At 46.3% G+C, this 20,410-nt stretch overlaps 2 protein-coding genes across 3 annotated transcripts; one reads left to right on the top strand and one right to left on the bottom strand.

Moving 5' to 3' along the window:
* Nucleotides 1-1,800: 1,800 nt before the first annotated feature.
* On the top strand, nt 1,801-5,972 carry LOC136472341 (alkaline ceramidase-like). 2 transcript variants are annotated; one of them, XM_066470064.1, is made up of 3 exons: nt 1,801-2,007; nt 2,290-2,579; nt 5,233-5,972. In XM_066470064.1, exons 2-3 carry the CDS (start codon nt 2,323-2,325, stop codon nt 5,747-5,749), a joined length of 774 nt encoding a protein of 257 aa, XP_066326161.1. In that variant the 5' UTR covers nt 1,801-2,007; nt 2,290-2,322; the 3' UTR covers nt 5,750-5,972. The 2 variants fall into 2 exon arrangements, with proteins under 2 accessions (XP_066326161.1, XP_066326155.1); XM_066470058.1 differs by having other exon boundaries at nt 1,802-2,007; nt 2,226-2,579.
* A 5,092-nt stretch (nt 5,973-11,064) lies between these two features.
* LOC136539588 (zinc finger CCCH domain-containing protein 24-like) lies at nt 11,065-14,566 on the bottom strand. Its single transcript, XM_066531579.1, has 2 exons — nt 14,258-14,566; nt 11,065-13,921 (listed from the first exon to the last, which is right to left on the bottom strand). Exon 2 carries the CDS (start codon nt 13,893-13,895, stop codon nt 11,655-11,657), a length of 2,241 nt encoding a protein of 746 aa, XP_066387676.1. The 5' UTR covers nt 13,896-13,921; nt 14,258-14,566; the 3' UTR covers nt 11,065-11,654.
* Nucleotides 14,567-20,410: the final 5,844 nt, after the last annotated feature.

Genomic DNA, 20,410 nt, shown 5'->3' on the forward strand with positions numbered 1-20,410 from the left:
CATGCGTCCCAGAGCATATCCCTCCTTTAGTGTAGGTGGAAGACGATATCACTTTGGTTCCAGATGATCCTTCCATAGTTGTCTAGTCCATCCATTTTCTGGCTTCAGGTGTAGTGCTATGATAACTCACCAACCCTGATGACATGGGAGGAAGTTCATGATCTTTGGCGACAACTTCCATCTAGTGCTGCTTGGGGACAAGTAGCTTTTTGAGGGAGGGGCAATGTCAAGGCCACCAAGGAGAAGGCAAGAAGGATCGAGAGTGCTATTGCGCATTTAGCAACAGTGCAAACAGCGTCGGTCAATGTGGGGTAATAGTGACAGCTAAGCCATAGTGGTGTGAGTTGGCGATGAGTTAACTGTCATTATGGTAGGAATCATGTTGGCATATAACACCTGAGGTTGTTGTGTCTTGTAGCAAAGAACTAAAACTCAGAGTCCTCAATTAAGTCTGTCTTTGTTCTTCATTCCCGGTCCTGCTTCTCTCCCTAAATCTCTAATTCTAAAGCTATTTGTCTGATTCCTAGCGGAAGTGTGACAGGAGGCTAGGAAACCCAATGGACATCAGTCCAGGTTTAAAATCAGTTACAGATACATGGGGATCAATAGAAGGTAATGAAGGTTGATGTGGCTTCACAAAATTATAAATATGGATACATACATGTTGGTTGGATGGGGTAAATAGAAAACTAAAATCCCAAATTCTTGTGGGTGAAGTGTTATATGTTGGGCGATTTAGTTAACTCGGAATGACATTATGTTTGATAAGATCCTAGCACCACCTTATTTGCAGGTTATCTTTAGGGGGACTTACTGGGCTAGGTCCTGGTCCCTACTACAGAAGGAGGAGGATCTCGGTCAATGTGGGGTAACAGTGACAGCTAAGCCGTAGTGGTGTGAGTTGGCGATGAGTTAACTATCGTTATGGTAGGAATCATGTTGGCATATAACGCCTGAGGTTGTTGTGTCTTGTAGCGAAGAACTGAAACTCTGAGTCCTCAATTAAGTCTGTCTTTGTTCTTCGTCCTCGGTCCTGCTTCTCTCCCTAAATCTCTAATTCTAAAGCTATTTGTCCGATTCCTAGCGGAAGTGTGACAGGAGGCTAGGAAACCCAATGGACATCAGTTCAGGTTTAAATTCAGTTACAGATACATGGGGATCAATAGAAGGTAATGAAGGTTGATGTGGCTTCACAAAATTATAAATATGGATACATACATGTTGGTTGGATGGGGTAAATAGAAAACTAAAATCCCAAATTCTTGTGGGTGAAGTGCTATATGTTGGGCGATTTAGTTAACTCGGAATGACATTGTGTTTGACAAGATCCTAGCACCACCTTATTTGCAGGTTATCTTCAGGGGGACTTACTGGGCTAGGTCCTAGTCCCTACTACAGAAGGAGGAGGATCGCCATTCGATGAAGATGGGTTGTAGATCTATTGAGACAATTGCAATAGAGGTGTTTGCTAAATACGGTTGGCGATTCAGCAACAAACTTGCTTTTTAGTTGTGTTTTTTTGAAAAAGCTTGTGTTTTCGCTATGGCTCAAAACTTTGTTTTTGAGATTCCCTAGACCGTTTTATTCTTGTCTATAATAAGAAACAGCTATATGCATTGATCGATGCAGAAGCTGAGATATTAATATATTCCTTTAAAAAAAAGATTATGTGCTGATTTGTCAAAAGATGTTAAAAGAAAAAAAAAAGGAAAAAAAAGGGAAAATGATGGTTTGGGCTTTTATTTAGTGGCCCATCCAAAAGCCCATTAATTCAGCCCAAACCCACATATCGCCACACCTATACGTTTCTTTACCCTAACACTGCTCCAGCGAAGGACATCCGCCGCCGTTTCTTCATCTTCTCGCAGCGCCGGCGACGGAGGCGGCGCTCAGGCTCGGGCTCTCAGCGACGGCGGGGCAGTCCCAGGCTCGGCGGTGGCGTCAGCGGCTCCCCCTCCCGCCTCTCGTCCTCGCCTCCGTCCTCCGCACACCGGCCGGCGACCCAGCGTACGCACCTCCCTCTCCCCTACCGCCTCCGCTGGACCGTCGACGGCGCCCGGCCCCTGCTACTGCGTTGCGCGCGGACGGCGGGCAGCGGGAGCCAGCAGCCGCTGCTCCACCAAGGCGGTCGCGCCGCTTTGGGAGCGCTTATACCCCATAGCGAAGCGCTACCCGTCGCTTAGTGCTGCTTTTTTGGAACCCTGATTTGTATATCATCCTTGCAGATTATTTCTTTGGTGCACTCATGATTTAGCACCAGCCACATTGACCTCAACTCTGGTGACATAGGCTGTTGCTAGGGTAGCAAATCAAGAGCTAAAAATGGCGGATTCAATGGTAGCGAGCTTCTGGGGCCCTGTTACATCAACGGCTGAGTTGTGCGAGGAGAATTATGCACACTCATCATATATCGCAGAATTCTACAATACCATCTCTAATGTCCCATGCGTTCTTTTGGCGCTTATTGGATTAGTGAACGCTTTCCGCCAAGGTTTTGAGAAACGGTTCAGTGTCCTTCACATATCCAATATGATACTTGCTATTGGGAGTATGATTTTCCATGCCACCTTGCAACTTCTGTAAGTTTTCTCTTAAATTGAAACTTCTTTATGTTTATATGAAATGTCACTTTTAACTTTGTGATTACTGGTACCTACTTGAGAAACTGTTATAACTAGAGCTTATTCTTTTCCCAATGCACTTGATCGAGTTCAGGTCATTATGGAATGGCCTTGTGCATTGTATTCTTGTGTTGTTTGTTTGCCATGGTATACCTTCTCTTGGTGTTATAAGTTATTAATTAATTACCTATATGTTTTTCTCTACTCCCTCCGGTCACAAAAACATGTCAGTTAAGACAAGATTTGGCCAAACCTTAGTAAAAATTACAAACATGAATAATTTTTGAATTATTGAGTTTGGAAACATGTAATTCATATTAAAAAAATACTTGCAAATTCTCATAATTTTGAAGGATTTTACGAATATACTCTAGAAGTCAAAGATATGGATCAAAGACCATTAGTCAATTGTGACAGGTATTTTTTGACTGGAGGGGGTATGTATGTATTAAAGTTAGAACTGTCGATACCATTTTTGTGAAAGGGCCATTGGCATACGACTGGAAATTATTTCTCCATCTAGCCGTTTTGCGTGTAAAACTGCACAGAAGATGAGCTGTTCATCTGTTATAAAATAAAAGTGTGTTAGCCATTAACTGTAAGGAGATTTCTAATGTATTGCTTCTAGATTTGATGCTTCATTCAAGAACATCTGCATTATTTATCTTTCTTGAGTATTCATCTTTTTGCTTTTCTCTGTAGAATTATTGATATGGAACTGATCCAATGTTTCATAGTTTATTATATATAAAAAAATTTCATTACAGTTGGCTTGCTCCTTTTATTTTGTGCAATCTTTTCTAGTATTGAAGGGCGGGCCTGGTGCAAGCGGTAGAGTCTTACCGCCTGTGACCGGAAGGTCCCAGGTTCGAGTCGCGGTCTCCTCGCATTGCACAGGCGAGGGTAAGGCTTGCCACTGACACCCTTCCCCAGACCCCGCACAGAGCGGGAGCTCTCTGCACTGGGTACGCCCTTTTAATCTTTTCTAGTGTTATATATTTTGACTCAAAACCAGAAGATATCTATCTCTTGGATTATGTGCAGATTCAGTAGATGAACTTTCAGAATATTGAGATACCCATTAAGCGGCGAAGCCAGGAAAAAACTTTTGAGGGTGGGGGCATAGCAATATTAAGTAACTAGGGTGCTAAACTTGAATTTTTGAGTGACTTATATGGTGAATACATGTGCATATGGTGGGCGCACCGGGCATTTTTTTTTGGGGTGTGTGTGTGTGGGGGGGGGGGGGGGGGGGTTACTTGGGTGAATTTTGCGTGCATTCTGTCAAAACCACCAAGGAACTGTTGATTTAAGATTTGTTGCTACAAGGCTACATATTTTAGCGCAATTTGTTGTGTTGAGCTGAAGGCCATTGGGTGACATGGAACATAGCATTGTTGGGCTCTTTTTGTGCAATCTTTCCCTTTTGGTCACGTGCATTTGGCGCTGCACAGTGGGCTCAGGATGTAGCGTTTGCACTGGCCTTCTATTTTTGTGCAAAAAAAGTCACAGCTTACAACAATTCTGTTACTGCACAAGCTTTCTCAGGAGTGTTCTTCTACATAATGTCTTGATTGACATGAGTCCATGTGCTAGAGTAGTGTGTCAACTTCTGGCACAGGTCTTTCAATAGTAGCATGCACAAGAATTTATTTCCACTCTAAACCCTGAAAGCATAGCTCTCCTGCACAAAAATTCTAGCTGGCAAACAAAGATGGTTGAAATTGTCTGTAAAACATTGGTATATTGCTTAGATGTTCGGTATTCTTTCTTGTGTTCCGTTTCGGATTCTTGGGTTCATTTTGTGCAAAAAATGGTTCCTGATCTACCTCTTAAGTTAACGGCTCCCTGGACGCACCAAATACACTTTGCATGCACATGCCTGCAGAAACTACCTCAAATGCATAAATTTTGTGTTCCATTTTGGCACATATGGTTCCATTTTTGGCAATATATTGATGCACTTGCTGACCAACACACCGATTGGCATATGTTGTGATTGTGATGCCCAAAATTATCTCTGTTCTGATGTCCATTGATAAATCTCTGCATTTGTCTACCGCATTTGTTGAAAGATCTGCTTTTGTTCCATTTTGTTGTATCTGCTTCTAATAAATCTTCATCAACAGTTTCATGGAAAAAACCAAGGTAATCTAGTCATCTCTTATGATGGATGAACTGGCAGCTTCAGCCTGACCAATCATTGAGTGTATCGAATGACAAAAAACCAGTAACATGTAACAATGGTTAATTTTGACCTTTGCCATATACTAAACTCAGCATAGAGAACTCATTTGAAATTGGGGCGCATCTGTTTAACTTTATATTGCCTGCCTGAAACGAGGACTAGAATCCATACTCAAAGCTCAAGGGTTTCTCTGCCTTTTAGGAGTGTGAGGGGTTGTAATTTGCTGGATCATCACCTTTTGTGTGTGCGTGTGTGTTGGGGGGGTACTTTTAGCATACTGGTCACTGTTGGATGTTTTCATAAACTTCCTACCTCTGTGACCTGTTTAGTCATCTTGTAGTTAATTTCCATAACGTTTACTCTATTTTGTGCAACATATCCTTTTTTGGTAACATGCTGCTTTGTCGACGTTCTGTTTTCCAGTCTACAACAGAGTGATGAGACTCCGATGGTTTGGGAGATCCTTCTTTATATGTATGTCCTTTATTCACCGGACTGGCATTACAGGAGCACGATGCCAACTTTCCTTTTCCTATATGGTGCTGCCTTTGCTGTAGTTCATTTCTTTGCCCGGTTCCAAGTTGTATTCAAGCTGCATTACATTGGCCTCTGCTTCCTCTGCATCCCCCGGATGTACAAGTACTACATGCAGACGAAAGACGTGGCTGCGAAGCGGCTTGCAAAGCTGTGGGTTCTTACATTAACCCTTGGGACTCTCTGCTGGCTAGTTGATCGCATCTTCTGTAAGAAGCTTTCGCATTGGTACGTCAACCCGCAGGGGCACGCATGGTGGCATGTGCTTATGGGCCTCAACTCATACTATGCAAACACATTCCTAATGTTTTGTCGAGCTCAGCAACGTGGGTGGGAGCCGCGGATAACACACCTTCTTGGATTCTTGCCTTATGTCAAAGTCCAGAAACCAGAAAAGTGGGAATGATTTCTATCTCTGTTGAACACTGATGCTATTCAGTCCGCCACTAGTAAGCTAATGCCCCCAATGTGCGCAGACAAGTTGTGGCATTTTTGTATATGGGCATCCAAATGATTACGGACTATAAATGTTCTGATGTCACAATAGATTTTTGGTAACTTTTGACTGACACCTGTTTTGTACCATACTTAATCATTGAACAGAGATTAGTTGGAGTGTTGGTGTCCTAGTTTTGTCCATCTTTCTTTTGGTTTCTTTGAAATTGCCTTTTGGTGCTAATAGGACTAAGTTATTGATTTATTCGTTTGTCGTTGAATGGAGTCCAGTTGTACTAGTCACCACTCCGCATGGAGATACATCCATCCATACGATGACCCTTAATTCATTGACTTGTGTTGCTGCCAATAGACAACTCTCCGGAGTTTGAGCTGTTCTTGTTCTGATGGTTATTTTTGTATGCATTGCGTGGGAGAAAGCATGCCTGCGGGTGTCCTAGTCTGTTTTTCAGGATAGTAATAGTAATTAGTAGGTCTGTCGGCGGGTGGTGTAGGCTGTTTATCTGGATAACAAGCTGTTGCGTTATTATGTGCTCCCATTTTTTTGCATGGTATGCTACTGGTGGAAAGTGGAAACATCTGCGCTCTTTGGAGAGTGCATTCCATTTTTACTTGTTTGGATGACTGTCTTTGTTTGGAACTTCTAAAAAGACGTACTAAAGCTTACCATCATTATTAGCTTAGCATGAGCACTTTTATGAACGAATGCAGGCACTGTACTCCTATAAACTGTCTTTAAGATCTTTGATTGGCAGCACTGTAGCTGCCTTGCAGTGCCGTTTGCCGCTAAGTAATAATTAGCCAGAAAACCTGGTTTTTTTTTTTGATAGGAGAAAACCTGGATGTTGGATGAGCAAAGTTACCACAAGGAGTCCCATCGATTTGCAGTCAATGGCTTTAGGCCTGGTTTAGTTTCAAAAAGTTTTCTCAAAAAGTGCTACAGTAGCCATCACATTGAATCTTGCGATACGTGCATGGAGCATTAAATGTAGACGAAAAAAAATTAATTGCACAGTTTGGTTGGAAATCGCGAGATGAACGTTTTGAGGCTAATTAGTTCATGATTGAATACTAATTGCCAAATAAAAATAAAAATGCTACAGTAGTCAAATTCTCAAATTTCACCCAACTAACCAGAGCCTTAGTTGGCTTCCCATTTCTGATGAACCAATTGGTACTGGTATGGAGGGAAGGTGCGAGCATGTGCTCAGCAGATGTGGTCCTTGATGATTGCGGGTGGCCTCGTCTGGGCATTCCTAGCGGTCATTAGGCGCCATTTGATTCTCTAGTCCATAGATCAGAGACTAAAACAAGAATTAAACTGTAGTGTAAGAAAAATGGACCATAAGCGTATTTACTTTGGATTTTGGTGTTTGATGACCAACATAACTAAATTGAACTAATGAATTTGCAAATAATTGTTTTGTAGTTCAATAGGGTGCAAGACGTGACTTGGACGAAGGCGACACGATGATCCCACTATCAATACCTTAAACAAGACTCTAGAAGAACAAGATAAAACCCGAGATATCAAGCAAAGTCCAAGCACGAAGATGGGAACCAAGCCGGACGTAAAATCGCGAAGAAACAAACTCGGCAGAGGTGACCGGACGCGGCCCTTATAGCGACCGGACGCGTCCGATCAAGATGCTCGGCAACAGCAGGCGTCAGCAGCAGCGACCAGACGCTGAGGACTAAAAGTGACCGGACGCGATGATGGTACTGTTCATCCTCTCGGCAACACATTCAGTACTGACCGGACACAGGAACTGCAACGTCCGATCGAGTCAAGAGAAGTTCCAGAGCGGCGACAGCGCGACCGAACGCGTCCGATCGACGGTGATCGGACTCGGCCCAGAGTCCGATCAACGCGCGCGCTCCAACAGTCAGGAGGACCGGACGCGTCCGGTCAGGACGACAGCAGCGTCCGGTCAGTAGCAGAAAGGTGGGTTTCGTCCCCAACAGCTACTTTCTCAGTGGGGCTTATAAATAGACCCCCCAACCGGCCATTTGAGTTGAGTGGAGCTGAGGAAACATACCAAGGGTGTTGATACACCATTTTAGTGATCTCCACCTGTATAGTGCTTAGTGATTCATTAGGTGATTAGCGTAGGTGCTTTTGCGAAGTGCTTAGATTGATTAGACCACTGCTTATGCGCTTACTCTAGGTTTAGGCCTAGTGTTTAGTGAGGTTTGCATACCTCTTACCACTCGGTGCTTGCGCGCGCCATTATTGTACATCGGAGGGGCTTGTAGTCTTACAAGATTACACCAACCGCGTTTGTGGTGTGGCCGACACCGTGTACCGAAGGGAATAAGGCCCGTGGCGGTTCAACCGGAAGCTTGATAGTGAAGACGACGGGGAGCGGTCCGAGAGAGGCTTGCCGAAAGACACACCGGAGACCCACTGCGTGTGGAGAAAGGCCTGGGGCTATCCACGGAGTTGCCCGACCAGGAGCTTAGCCCTTGCGAGGGATTCCTTGCGAGGGGCTCCAACGAGGACTAGAGGGATGCTTGTGCGCTTCTCGATACCTCGGTAAAAATACCGGAGTCGTCGATGGTAGTTTGCATATCTCTACCTTATTCTTTAGCTTTCGCATTTACATTGTTTTCACAACTTCTTTTTGCGGTAGAGATAGCAACACACTAGCAAAACCGTAGTTGCACATTTAGATATTTTATCTCTTTGCATAGGTTTTGCTAAGGATAGAAAAAGAGGCCATAGTTTAGAGTTAGGATTTTTAAGTTGCCTAATTCACCCTCCCTTTTAGGCGTCACGGTCCCTTTCATGTAGTCTCTTACCTTGTTTGGTTTTTGGACTAAAAGAGCCTAAAGACCGTTAAGATAGATGAATAAAGACCAAAATACCCCTGCTTCTCTTGCCTAGCCGCGCCGAGGAAAGGGGCACGCCGCACCGCTCCCGCCCGAGCTCTGTCTCGCCGGCGATGAGGGGCCACGCCGCTCGCGCTCGAGCTAGGTACGGGGCCGCGCCCGCCGGAGACGGGGACGGGGGCCGCGTCGCGCCGCGCCAGCCAGAGTTGGGGACGGGGCTACGCCCGATCACGGCGGATCTCGCGTGTGGCGGTGGTAGCAGAGCTCGCACTCACCCGCCCACGGAGGATCTCGCGTGCGCCGTAGAAGGAGGTGAGGGTCGTCGGAGCTCGCGGAGAAGGAGGTGAGGGTTGCCGAAGGAGGGAGGGTCGCCGTATCTCGCACTCCGCGAGCACAGCGGCGCCGAGCCCGTCCACCAGTTGGAGCATCGAGACGACCCGTTCCGGACCGCATCCAGGACCAGCACCTCCTCTAGCTGGAGGATCGAGATGAGGGCCCTGGCGGCGGTGCGCACGCGGTGGGCTGGGACGGTGCCATGCGTGGCAGCGAGGAGCGCGCCGGAGGGGTGGATGTACACGCGGATGGGCGCGTGCGGGTGCAGGTTCGGGAGGAGCAGGGGCGCGTGGAGCGGCGACAAGGAGCACGAGGGAGATGGAGGAGCGACGACGGGAAGACGATGTGGAGGCGTGGGGACCGGCAATAATTGAGGGGCATGGGGTGTTAAGTTGGGCAAGTAGTCCCAAATAGTCACCCCTAAGGGCAGTCCCAATGCTAAAAACTACATGTATAGACACTACATATAACCATGGTCTAAATAGATAGTTTCTACAGAACAATTTTTATTCAATCACATACATTCTCTCTCCATTCTCTATCAATCACATCCCTTTATGTCTTGGTTCTCTGTAGACTTGGTTTCTAACTTAGACCTGGTTTCTATGATTTTTGCTCTCTTCGATAATTACCTTGTCATATCAACAAAACGCTTAGGTGACAGTATAATTAATGTCCATAAAAACTATGATAATTTCTGCATTGGATGTGCCCTAAGGACTACAACCAAACCCATACTGGCCCTCCAGTAGTCTCTCCTTTTTTTTTTTGGAGAAACCAGGTTTATATTTCACATATATTTCTGATTGTTTTCTGTGCCATCAAGTGTAGCACATCCGAAACATCGACATGCTTTGTAATCATTGAACGTCCAGGCTGAGCCAGATCAGGCTCTTAGACGGCAGGCTGTCTGGTAGAAGGGACTAAAATGGGCTCACTGTCTTAATCCCTTCTAACCAATCAGGCTCTTAGACGGCAGGCTGTCTGGTAGAAGGGGTCGTGCCGGCAGCTGGGATTCACCACCGCTAGTGGCAGCAGATCTCATCATCTCCTGCTTCGTCCGTAACGCTTCCCGTCGAACAACTAACTGTAGGGCATGTCCCAGAAAAGGAAATGCAGGTAGCAACCCATGCTTCCTGCACGTTGGCAAGGCATGGGCCTTGCGTCGTCCTGGACTCCTGGTTGCTGCTGCTGCTGCATTACTCCGGATGGGGATCCAAAGTGGACCATGGCCGAGAAACTTGCAATTGCAAGCAATGCCGACGTACCTGAATCCCTGCGCTTTCCGGGCGGGGGGCCCTATCAGCTTCGCAGTCGTTTAGTTGCTGGGAGCACCGAACCTTCCGGGATCAAACCAAACCTTGGTGCTGTTATTCTTTACTCTAAAATTTGGGGGTACTTGCTGCAACTACCAGCAGACGTCTGTCAGTAAAAACTATGCAAAACTGAAGATGCTGTTGCCGCAATTTTCAAGCAGAAGCACTTCAGACTTCAGTGTAGGTTCCCGGATTAAAAAAGAAAGAAAGAAAAGGTTATTGTTGTTTTTGTAAATAAATAAAGGGAAAAGGGTCATCAGCATGTTTTTGTGTCAAGTGCTTCTTTAGTGGCCCCTGGCAGACTTGAAACTGGGAAGTTATTCTCTTCTGGTTCTAGTAGTACAAAAGAATTCGTGGAAAAAACTCACATGCCTTTTCTAGAAGATTAACCATGTGTTCCTGACTTTCTGTTATGCACACATGCATTAAGAAAACACAATAATCCTGCCACTGGTACGTGTCCACGAAACACCGGTAGGAATTCGAATCACGATCTGAGTGGGGATAGACGAGGATAAGATTCCAATCTCGCAGCAGCAGCAGATTAATATTCCACGCACGACCTCGCTCGCTCACATTTGGCAAATCGAAATGCGCCAGATAAAACACACACGCAAGAACACTGAGCACACCCAACGCCCACTAACCAAGCCATCTACCAGTCAAACGCATGCACAGCTGAAAAAAGTGATCGTCCCATTGAGCTCAGCATCCACCAAACTCCACCAACCATTTGTGCAACACCTCAGAATTTCACCAGATACAGGTGGATATAGTCCAGATGAATATGAACAGCGAGATCGAAACAATAGCAGTAAGTTCAAAAACAATATTACATTATTGCAAATATCATCCAAGAGGATTATGCAGGCCTCAAGGTCTAACCAAAACAAGGCCACAAGATAATCCACGACAAATGATAAAGGGTGAAAAAAAATACCTTTCAACTTGACAGAACTACTATAGGATCCCAAGAAACCACTTACACCATCAGTACATCAAGTATCGATATCATAATGAACAAAATAAACACCACTAGGGAAAAGGAAAGAATTCCGACACGGCGAACAAGCCTTCTTTTCTTAACAGGGTTAATTAACAAAATAGAGAACTTCAATCGATGAACTGATGCTGCCGGGGTGCGATTCTACCTGGGTTGGCCTTGGAACAACCCAACCAAGGAACTTCACTCTTTAACCTACTGGAACCTCAATAATGTATATGATTTACCTCCAAAATTAAAGAAAACCAATCTATGAATCACCACCTTCAGCTATCCATCTTTGTTGAATACCTCAATTGACAGGGAAAAAGAACTTGGAATTCATTAGATAAGAATATAGTATCCTCACACCTTCCAGGCTCATTGTGCGCCTATGTTGCTAGACTACCAATCTGCTGATCAAGCTGCATCTGTTCAAGCAATGCTCCTATAACTGCGGCTTGGTCATGTGCATCCAGCTGGGTGTTCAGACCAGAACCTTCGCCGTTGTTCATGCCGGGAGGCATTAGTGGTGAGGGTCCAACGGAATTAATTGATTCGGCCGTAGTAACTTGCTTCTCTGGTGGAGATTCCTTAACCAGTGTATGCACCCAAGAGAGATCAGGGTCATCACCACCAGACCTCAGCTCAAAGGACGATGAGCGGCGGAGCTTACCCAATTCTTCACCATTTACGCCCCAATCTGGTGCCCCTGAAGGAGAACCCCACTTAGACCATGATGAGCTTAGAGGGGAGCCGAGAGCTGAAGCTCGTGCTGCACTAGGCCCAAGGTCACGAGAACTGAGACTTCTCATTGTCTGCTGTTGTTTCTCACGCTGGACAAGAGCACAAGCTAGGTGGGAGTTCATTGGGGAGCTTGATTCGACACATCGTGGAGACATCCGGCCAGGGGAGGACATCCCAAGTGATGCTTGCAGCAGAGATGAGTGTGAAGGTAACTGCTGGTTGTCCACAGCCTTTGGAGAGTAAACTCCAGTGTTGATTGGAGAAAGCAGTGCTTGCTGCTGCTGCTGGAACTGATTCAGGATAGCAGCCTTGTGAGAAGGTGAAAACATAGCACCCTGATCAGCATTACTATACCTCGGGGATGATACCATTTCAGCAGAGAAGAGATCATCCAGGTTTGATGGATTCAGGGACTTGGTCCAAGCAGAGTGGTTCCCTGTGGATGAACTGAGACGGGAATAGCATAGATCATTCATAAGTTGGGAATCAAGATCCGGCATCAGGGAGTAGTCATGAGCAGGCATATCCCTTGCACTAAGTGATGTTCGGAGCCTGCTTGACTGAAGGCTGCTGCCTGGAAGGTGTAATGTTGGAACATTTGGCTGCTGCCAGCCCAACGAAGGGGGCATCCCATTGCCCGAAGGCGACATTGGTGGGGTAAATGGGGACATTACCGCTGAAACCGATGATGGGGAACCAGGCATTAAGCCCATTGCTGCAGCCATCTCCATAGCAGCTGTTGCTGAAGCCCTTGGGGATGGCACTGCTGATCCAGTGGAGACATACAATGGGCGGAGTTCATCAGTTGTGTGGGCAAAGAAACAGACGCGGCGGTTACAGCTTGTGCCATCCTTGCATAGGCGCGTCCGGTACTGTGCTGGATGGAGCCAGCACTCAAACACTCCATGAGCATACTCACACATGTCTCCGCGCCGGCACACGCCCTTCCTGAAATCTGGGCATGGCACACAACTGTAGTGGTACTTGCGGGGGTCTCGGCGCCGAGCATTCTCTCCTGGGTGGACAAAGGGGCACTCAGTCCAGTCATGCGAGTATGCCCGTGAGCAAGGGCGGATCTTGAACGAGTACATGCGGAACTCATCAGAAGCATAGATGCTGTTCTTGATATCTGGAAGGGATGGGTCCACTGGATATTCCTTCTTCTCTGATGTTGCAACCCTAGGCAAGTCAGCAAACTTTGTCATCATCATCACAGAAGCAGACGGCGACCGTGCATCCTCTGCAGTTGGGGATGAAACAGGCGATGAGATCGAGTTGGTGGACCTTGTCACCACCCGGAGCATGCCATGCTCAGACTTGGGGAATCCAAGAAGATCTTGAAGGGCGAACTTGGCATCAAACATCTTCGGTGGCACAGAGATCACATCAGCCGGGCGGCGCCCAGAGTCATCCGTGGTGTCAGCGTCTGCCCCCGCTCCCAGCAGCAGCTTGACGGCCTCGACCGCCGTCCGTGAGCCACCAGAGGCGGCACAGTGGAGGGCAGTGGTGCCGTCCGTGCCCGAGCGGCGGTTGACGTCAACGGACGAGAGGGACACCAGCAGGTGGAGCGCAGCAAGGCTCCCATAGGTGGCGGCGACCATCAGCGGGGTGCGGTGCTCCAGGACCTTCCGGCGGCCGTACCAGAGGCCGGCCTCGTCCGCGGCGGCAGGCGGCGCGCGCTCCAGCGCGCGGCACAGCCCCTCCGCGTCGTCGTCAGCGGCGAGCTCCAGCAGGCCCGCGAAGGCGTCGTCCGTGTCGACGGTGAGATGCCTCGCCATCTCTGCGACAGCGGCCGCCGCCGTCGCATTCTTCATGGGCGTGCAGGTCGCCACCGCGCCGCCGTCGACGCCTGCCGCAGAAGACGCAGAGATCGGCATGCTGTTCATCACCGGGGCTCCTCGGATCGGAAGAACTGAAGCAACGATGAGAAACAGAATAGGAAACCAGTTAAGAAACTAGTCAAGCAAGTCATCACTAGTGCGAGATATGGACTAGAAATCCCACAAAATCGGAAGCAGCACACAAGACAGATGCTACAAAAATGGAAGGAAGAAAGCCCACACCACCAAATCGCGCAACAAAAAAACACCTCAAATCAACCCCACAAAAATCCAATCTTCGGCTAGATCAGGGACTCCACCACCAAGCTCACGCTCTCAGCCGGCCAGAGAAGGCAAGTGAATAGTACTCCCCAGCTGCTCCGTGCAGCAGATCGGAGTAAGAAAGAAGAAAGTCTAGGGAAGCCTACCTGTTGAGAGTCACAGAAGCGCGTGATGCGGCGAACCATCTCAGCAGCGAACCGCCCCGAAGATCTCCAGAATCCCCATGGGGAGCAAGCGTCAAAACGGGGAAGCGCGAAAGATCGGGAGAAAAGCTGCGGCCTTGCGCCGAGTCGTCCGGGGGGAGGCAAAGATAGGGCCGATCTATCTATCCGGTTCCGATAGTTGGGGAGGGACGGAGGGGAGGGAAGGGGAGGGGAGACGAAGCTGCTGGGGTGTGCGAGACGCCGAGGGAGGAGAGAGAAAGAGAGATGTGCGGTAAAAATGGGGAAAGTGGGGAGCGAGAAACTGAAGAGAGACGACAAGACTCTAGAGGTATATATATGGGCCTGCAGTCCGGGCGGTAAAAATGGAGAAAGTGGGGAGCGAGAAACTGAAGAGAGACGACAAGACTCTAGAGGTATATATGGGCCTGCAGTCCGGGCCGTGAGTCCAGCACGAGGCCTGGCCCAGGCACGGTCTGGCTCGGTGGCCAGAAGGCCCGGGATGACATGACCCGAGGAGCAGGCTGTGCCTGGGCTGCATCCTAGGCATGTGGGTCGGTACGGCACGGCCCGCTCTCCAATAGTATGCTCGGTGCCAGCCCTCCTCTCCTCCCTATTGGCGCACCACAGCCCACCTCCCCTCCCCGGCTCCCCGCTGCATTTGGCCCAGCCCACCTCCCCTCCCTTCTGCACCCCCCGCTCCATATAAAATGTAGGCGCCGTGGCTGCCCCCCTCACTCCCTAAACCCTAACTCAGAAATCCCCTCCCCTCCACCGCCGCGTCGCTCTCTCTCGCTCTCGCTCCGTCGCTCGCACTCTCGATCTCGCTCATCTCCGACTGCCCCCGTCACCCATCGTCCCTGGCTCCGGTGACCTCGTTGCCGCTCCCCCACCTCACCCTGAGTTCTCTGATCCCCTCCCTTTTTCATCTCTTCTCTATCCTCTCAGTGACCATGTGAGTTTGTGTCCTCGTCACTCCCTTCGTCGGCACTCGCCGTCCTTGCTAATGTGTTCCCTGTCTCGTTGCCTCTGTGTGGCCCTCGTCTTCTCCAACATCGGGCTCCGGTTGCGCAGGTAAGAGCTAACCCTAACCCTAACCCTTTCATCCTTCTGAGTTTTGACCTTCTCCTTTTGCAGGTCAGTTGCTGATGCCTCGTCCTCTAGCTACGGCATAGAGTGGGTAAGGCGGCCGCGCGCACCGTTGAGGAACGAGGCTGGTGAGCTACCGTCCGCGGTCGAGGGCCCGATGGCGGATGACAATATCGTCTATCCTATCACCGGCAATGAGGACCTGATCACGACAGGGCTGTCCCACAAGCGCGACGATGACGTCCATGACGCCACTATAGCATTGTTCGGTGTCGACGTCAGTAGCGGCCCTGCTCCGATCGATCTAGATGGCGGTGATGCAGGGGCGACAGCGACGACGACAGGGACGGCGGTGGCCTCCAACACCAACAGCACAGACGGTAACGGTACTCCAACCTCTTCTTCTGTGGGTAAGCGCAAATCTATTGTTTGGGTTGATTTTGAGGAGATCTATGAGGAGGTGAATGGTAACAAGATTCGAACTACTGCTATCTATAGAATGTGTAAGGCTGTTTTGAGTGCTAGATCTACTGCTGGTACTGGTCATTTGATTAGAAACCAAAAATCTTGTAGGAAAAAGGTTGATCATGCTGCTAGGATTTAGTCTAGGCTTGCTTTTAATCCTAATGGTTCTGTGCATAACTAGAACTATAATCCTGTTGTGGCTCGATCTGAGTTGTGCCGGTTGATTGCTAGGCTTGACCTTCCATTAGGTATAGGTGAGACAGAGGCCTTCGAGAACTATATTGTTCATGCTCATAACCCTAGGTTTGTTAAGTCTTCTAGAAGGACCACCACTAGAGATTTTGGTAAGTTGTTTAATGAACACCGTGATGTGCTTAAGAATTCTATGGTGTCTACTGCTTCATCTGTTGCTTTGACTTTAGACATTTGGTCTGGTAATGCTAAGGAGGACTATATTAGTGTTGTTGCTCACTATGTGAATGTTGATTGGGAGTTATAGAAAAAGGTTATTGGTCTTAGGTTGATTGAAGTGAAATATTCTGGTGAAAATATTGTTGAAAGAGTTGATGTTGTGGTTGAGGAGTTTGGTCTGATTGATAAGATTTTTGCTATCACTTTAGATAATGCTTCTTTTAATGCTAAGGCTATGGAAACTTTGACACCCATGTTTGCTGGTTATTTGGGTTTTGATTCTTCACCTGAGCCTTTAGATCCTAATAAACGTAAGTATACTCTTCTACATCAACGTTGTGCTTGTCATATAATTAATCTGATTGTTAAATCTGGACTAAAGAGGTTGAAACCTTACCTAGAAGATTTTAGAACTATAATTAGTTTCTTGAATTCCTCTAATCAAAGAATTGCTATATTCAAGAACTATTGTAATACTAAGGGTGTTAGACCTAGAAAGTTTAGCTTGGATATGGATGTTAGATGAAATGCTACTTATCTTCTGTTGAAACACTTGGTTCCATATAGTGCAGTTTTTTCTATGTTCATTAATTCAAATTATGGATCCGCATTGTTGTCTCCAAATCACTGGTATGTTGCTGAGAAGATATTGGAGTTCTTGAAACTCTTTTATGACTGCACTGTTGTTTATCTAGTGTTTATTATCCCACTAGTCTACTTGTACTGCACCATGTTTTGTAGATTGCATCTCATTTGCATGCTGTTAAAAGAGACCAGAATCTTAGACAAATTGTATATCCTATGAAGTTTAAATTCCTTAAATACTGGCAGGACATACCTTTGTTATACTCATATGCATTCATTCTTGATCCTAGAGCTAAGACGAGAGGTTTCCGTAGGGTTCTCCAATTACTTGCTGAAAGCACTAGTACTCAGTACAATTCATACTATGCTGATGTGAAAACTAAATTATATAAATCATTTAACAAATATGAGATAAAGTTTGGTGCAGCTAGGTCTCAAAGGGTCACACAGCCTTCAAACCATACAGGTAAGAGAAAATAGGCTTGAGGAAGAATCTTTGGAGGAGCAGGTGTTGTTGGTCCTTCCCCTGCTGCCACTTCATCTTCTTCTACCTCTGCTGCTTCTGAACTCTCAGTCTATTTAGACAGTGACAATGTCACTTCTTATGAGGATGATTTTGACATACTTCTTTGGTGGTGTGATCACAAACTAACATATCCAATCCTATCTATAATGGCAAAAGATATTATGTCAGTTCCTATGTCTACTTGTTCTTTAGAATCTTGTTTTAGCTTATCAGGAAGGATCATTGAAGAACGGTGTCGGCGCTTATTACCTGAAACTATTAAGATGCTGACCTGCTTGAAGGACCGGGAGTTAGGAGAAAAGAGGGAACAACATATAGTTGCTGATAACAAAGAGCTTGAAGAAGCATTCAAGAATTTGTATCTTGATGAAGATGAAGGTGGAGCTACTATTGCTGGTGATTGAGAGTGAGACTAAGAGTGGACTCGATGAAGATGAAGATGGAGCTACTGCTGCTGGTGACTAAGAGTGGACTTGAATACTTTATGAAGATGAAAATGAAGGTGGAGTTGCTGTTGCTGTGCTTTTGTGTGAGCTGAGAGTGGACTTGTCACTCACTCACTTGTGTAACATTTGCATTTGAACAATGGTCTATAATAACTTAATACAATCTTTATAACTAGATGCACTCTTTTTTCCTTTCTAAGGTTTCTCACAAGAGTGAGTTTTACCTAGAAAGGTTTTTAATGAGGCAGCATTACACAAACAGCTCATTCTGTTATCTAAGTTTCTGTTATCTATGTCGTTCTATTGTTCTTGTGAGGTTATACTTGTTATCTATGTTGAATTATCGATGTCATTCTATCGTTCTTGTAAGTTCATAAGTATGGAAGTGAAACTGTGAGTTCAAAAGTTACTGTGATCTTTTCTTACTTGGTTGCCAAAGTGTGAAAATGTTTGAGCCTTTGAGGAGATGTATTCTCTGAGGTGTTTCATGTGAACCAGGCTACGATTCTGGCATGCCTGGCGGGCTGGCCCGGCATGAAAATAGACCCATAGGGCCATGCCTGGGCCGTCCCATTATCCATCTATATCTAGAGGTGGGGAAGTGGGACTGAGACTAAGGGAGATGTGGCTTTTCGGGTTCTTCCCCAATGGCCTCTTGTCTCTCCAGTGACAATTAAGGGCCCGTTTGACACGGATCTGAGCAGCTCCGGCTTCTTCCCGCAAAAATACTGTAGCACACTGTTTATGGAATCCAAAACTCTCTCTCTTCTCTTCCCCTCTCACAGCCAGGTAGGAGCCAGTGAAGCTAAAAATTTTGGCTCCTACAGCTCCATGTGTGTCAGTGGAGATGGAGAGGAGAGAGGAAAATAGATTCCAGCAACAGTGCATATGCAATGTTTGAGTCCAAGGATCCGGAGCAGCAGGAATCCCTACCGAAGACACCCTAAGCCAAGGTAATTCAGCGGGATAGAAAACAGTGAAGGGTCTGCTTGGAACACATAAATTTCACAGGATTTATATAATATTTTTTTGTTAAAAAATTAGTTCAATTTTATAAAAAAACATAGGAGCAACAAAAAAATAAATCACGTTCACCGCAATCCATGTTTGTTGGAGTGGATTAGGGTGAAAAATAAACTTTTCATCCCAATCTACTCCATCGCATATGAGTTGAGGTGAATACGAGTATATCCAAACAAGCCCTAAAGGTAAGTTAAAGACTTTAGAAATCTGGATTCTATATATAGATACTGAAAATTATGTACGAAAGGGATCATAGCTTGGTGGTTAAGAGCCTCAGTATCACCTCATGTTCTAGGTTCAATTCCTCGTGGGAGCAAAAATGTAGAAAGCCAACTAAATAGGTTGAAGGTAAAACTGCTTTTTCAGAAGCGGCTGCTTTCGCATAGTACAATTTTCGTAGTACCGTGAACCCTATTCTTGGCTTTTGGCTTTTCCTAAGAGTTCTTCCATAGATGCTTAGGGGAGATAGAAAGACGGGGTATGCTTACCAATTAAACAACTTATAGCTTTTCCACGACACATAGGTTACAATAGCTTTTTCACAACTCACGGCTAAACAAAACAAATCCTAGATATATTGTCATACTCTTCCAACCAACAAGACAAGAAGTTACACATTCAATGTGTGATGTTTAAATAAATACAAAAAAACTTAAAGAAGAGAAAGGGTTGGATAACACAAAAAATTGACAAAAAGCAGATACCTTTGCCTTCATCTCTCTCTTCTCTCGCTCAGAGTTTCCCCTAATCTCTTCTTATTCTCCCTTATCTATCTTTTTCTCTCTCATGACCAAGTTGTGGAGGCACAAACAAATCAAAGCGCAAGCACATGGGCGCACAAGTGCTGCTGACAACGTTGACATCCGCTGGGCATTGGCAGTAGCAGCAATGGTGTATCTAACTATAAGAGCTTTTGTCATTAAGTGGGCAGGGCAAAGGGGATGGGGATGGTGATGCCGACTGCACACCCATGTTGGCGAGAGGATGCAACGCTTGCATGACTCGCATGGGGTGGGATAGATGGGCAGCAGCATGGCTCAGGCAGGCAGAGTAGAGGTGGCGCTGCCCGCACATGTGATGCCGAGATGGCTACACAGCTCGTAGGAGTGGTGCGACAGCGATGGCGGTGGCTAGATGGAGGCGGGAGAGCGGTGACGACAGGAAGATATAATGTGAATTCAAACCAAACATGTGAAATATATATAGTTAAACAGGTTGTATAGTGCATAGATTTAAATTCCTTCCATTTTATAAAGTTTGTACACAAAACATTTCATGTGCTATTTTTGAAATGGTTGATGTGGAGTAAAAAAGGGGAAGTTGGTAGAGAATGGAAGAGAAGGGGGGTGTATGTGTTTGAGAGTTCTTAGTAGGAATGGAAGCGAGAATAGAAGATTTTGTTTATCCGGCTTGTCTCAGTTAAATGATATGGTTTATTGACCGCTATGACACACTACGTTTACCGTTACACCCCGATGGCCCCTTGCTCCTTTGGAAATCCTTTTTTCACCAAATTATTTTGTTTTTGCAAAGTATCTTTTACTAAATCCTAGAAGTGGTGTTGAACTTATTCATCCAAACTCTTGTAAAAAT

The sequence above is a fragment of the Miscanthus floridulus genome, chromosome 1, assembly GCF_019320115.1.
Source record: "Miscanthus floridulus cultivar M001 chromosome 1, ASM1932011v1, whole genome shotgun sequence".
NCBI lineage: Eukaryota > Viridiplantae > Streptophyta > Magnoliopsida > Poales > Poaceae > Miscanthus > Miscanthus floridulus.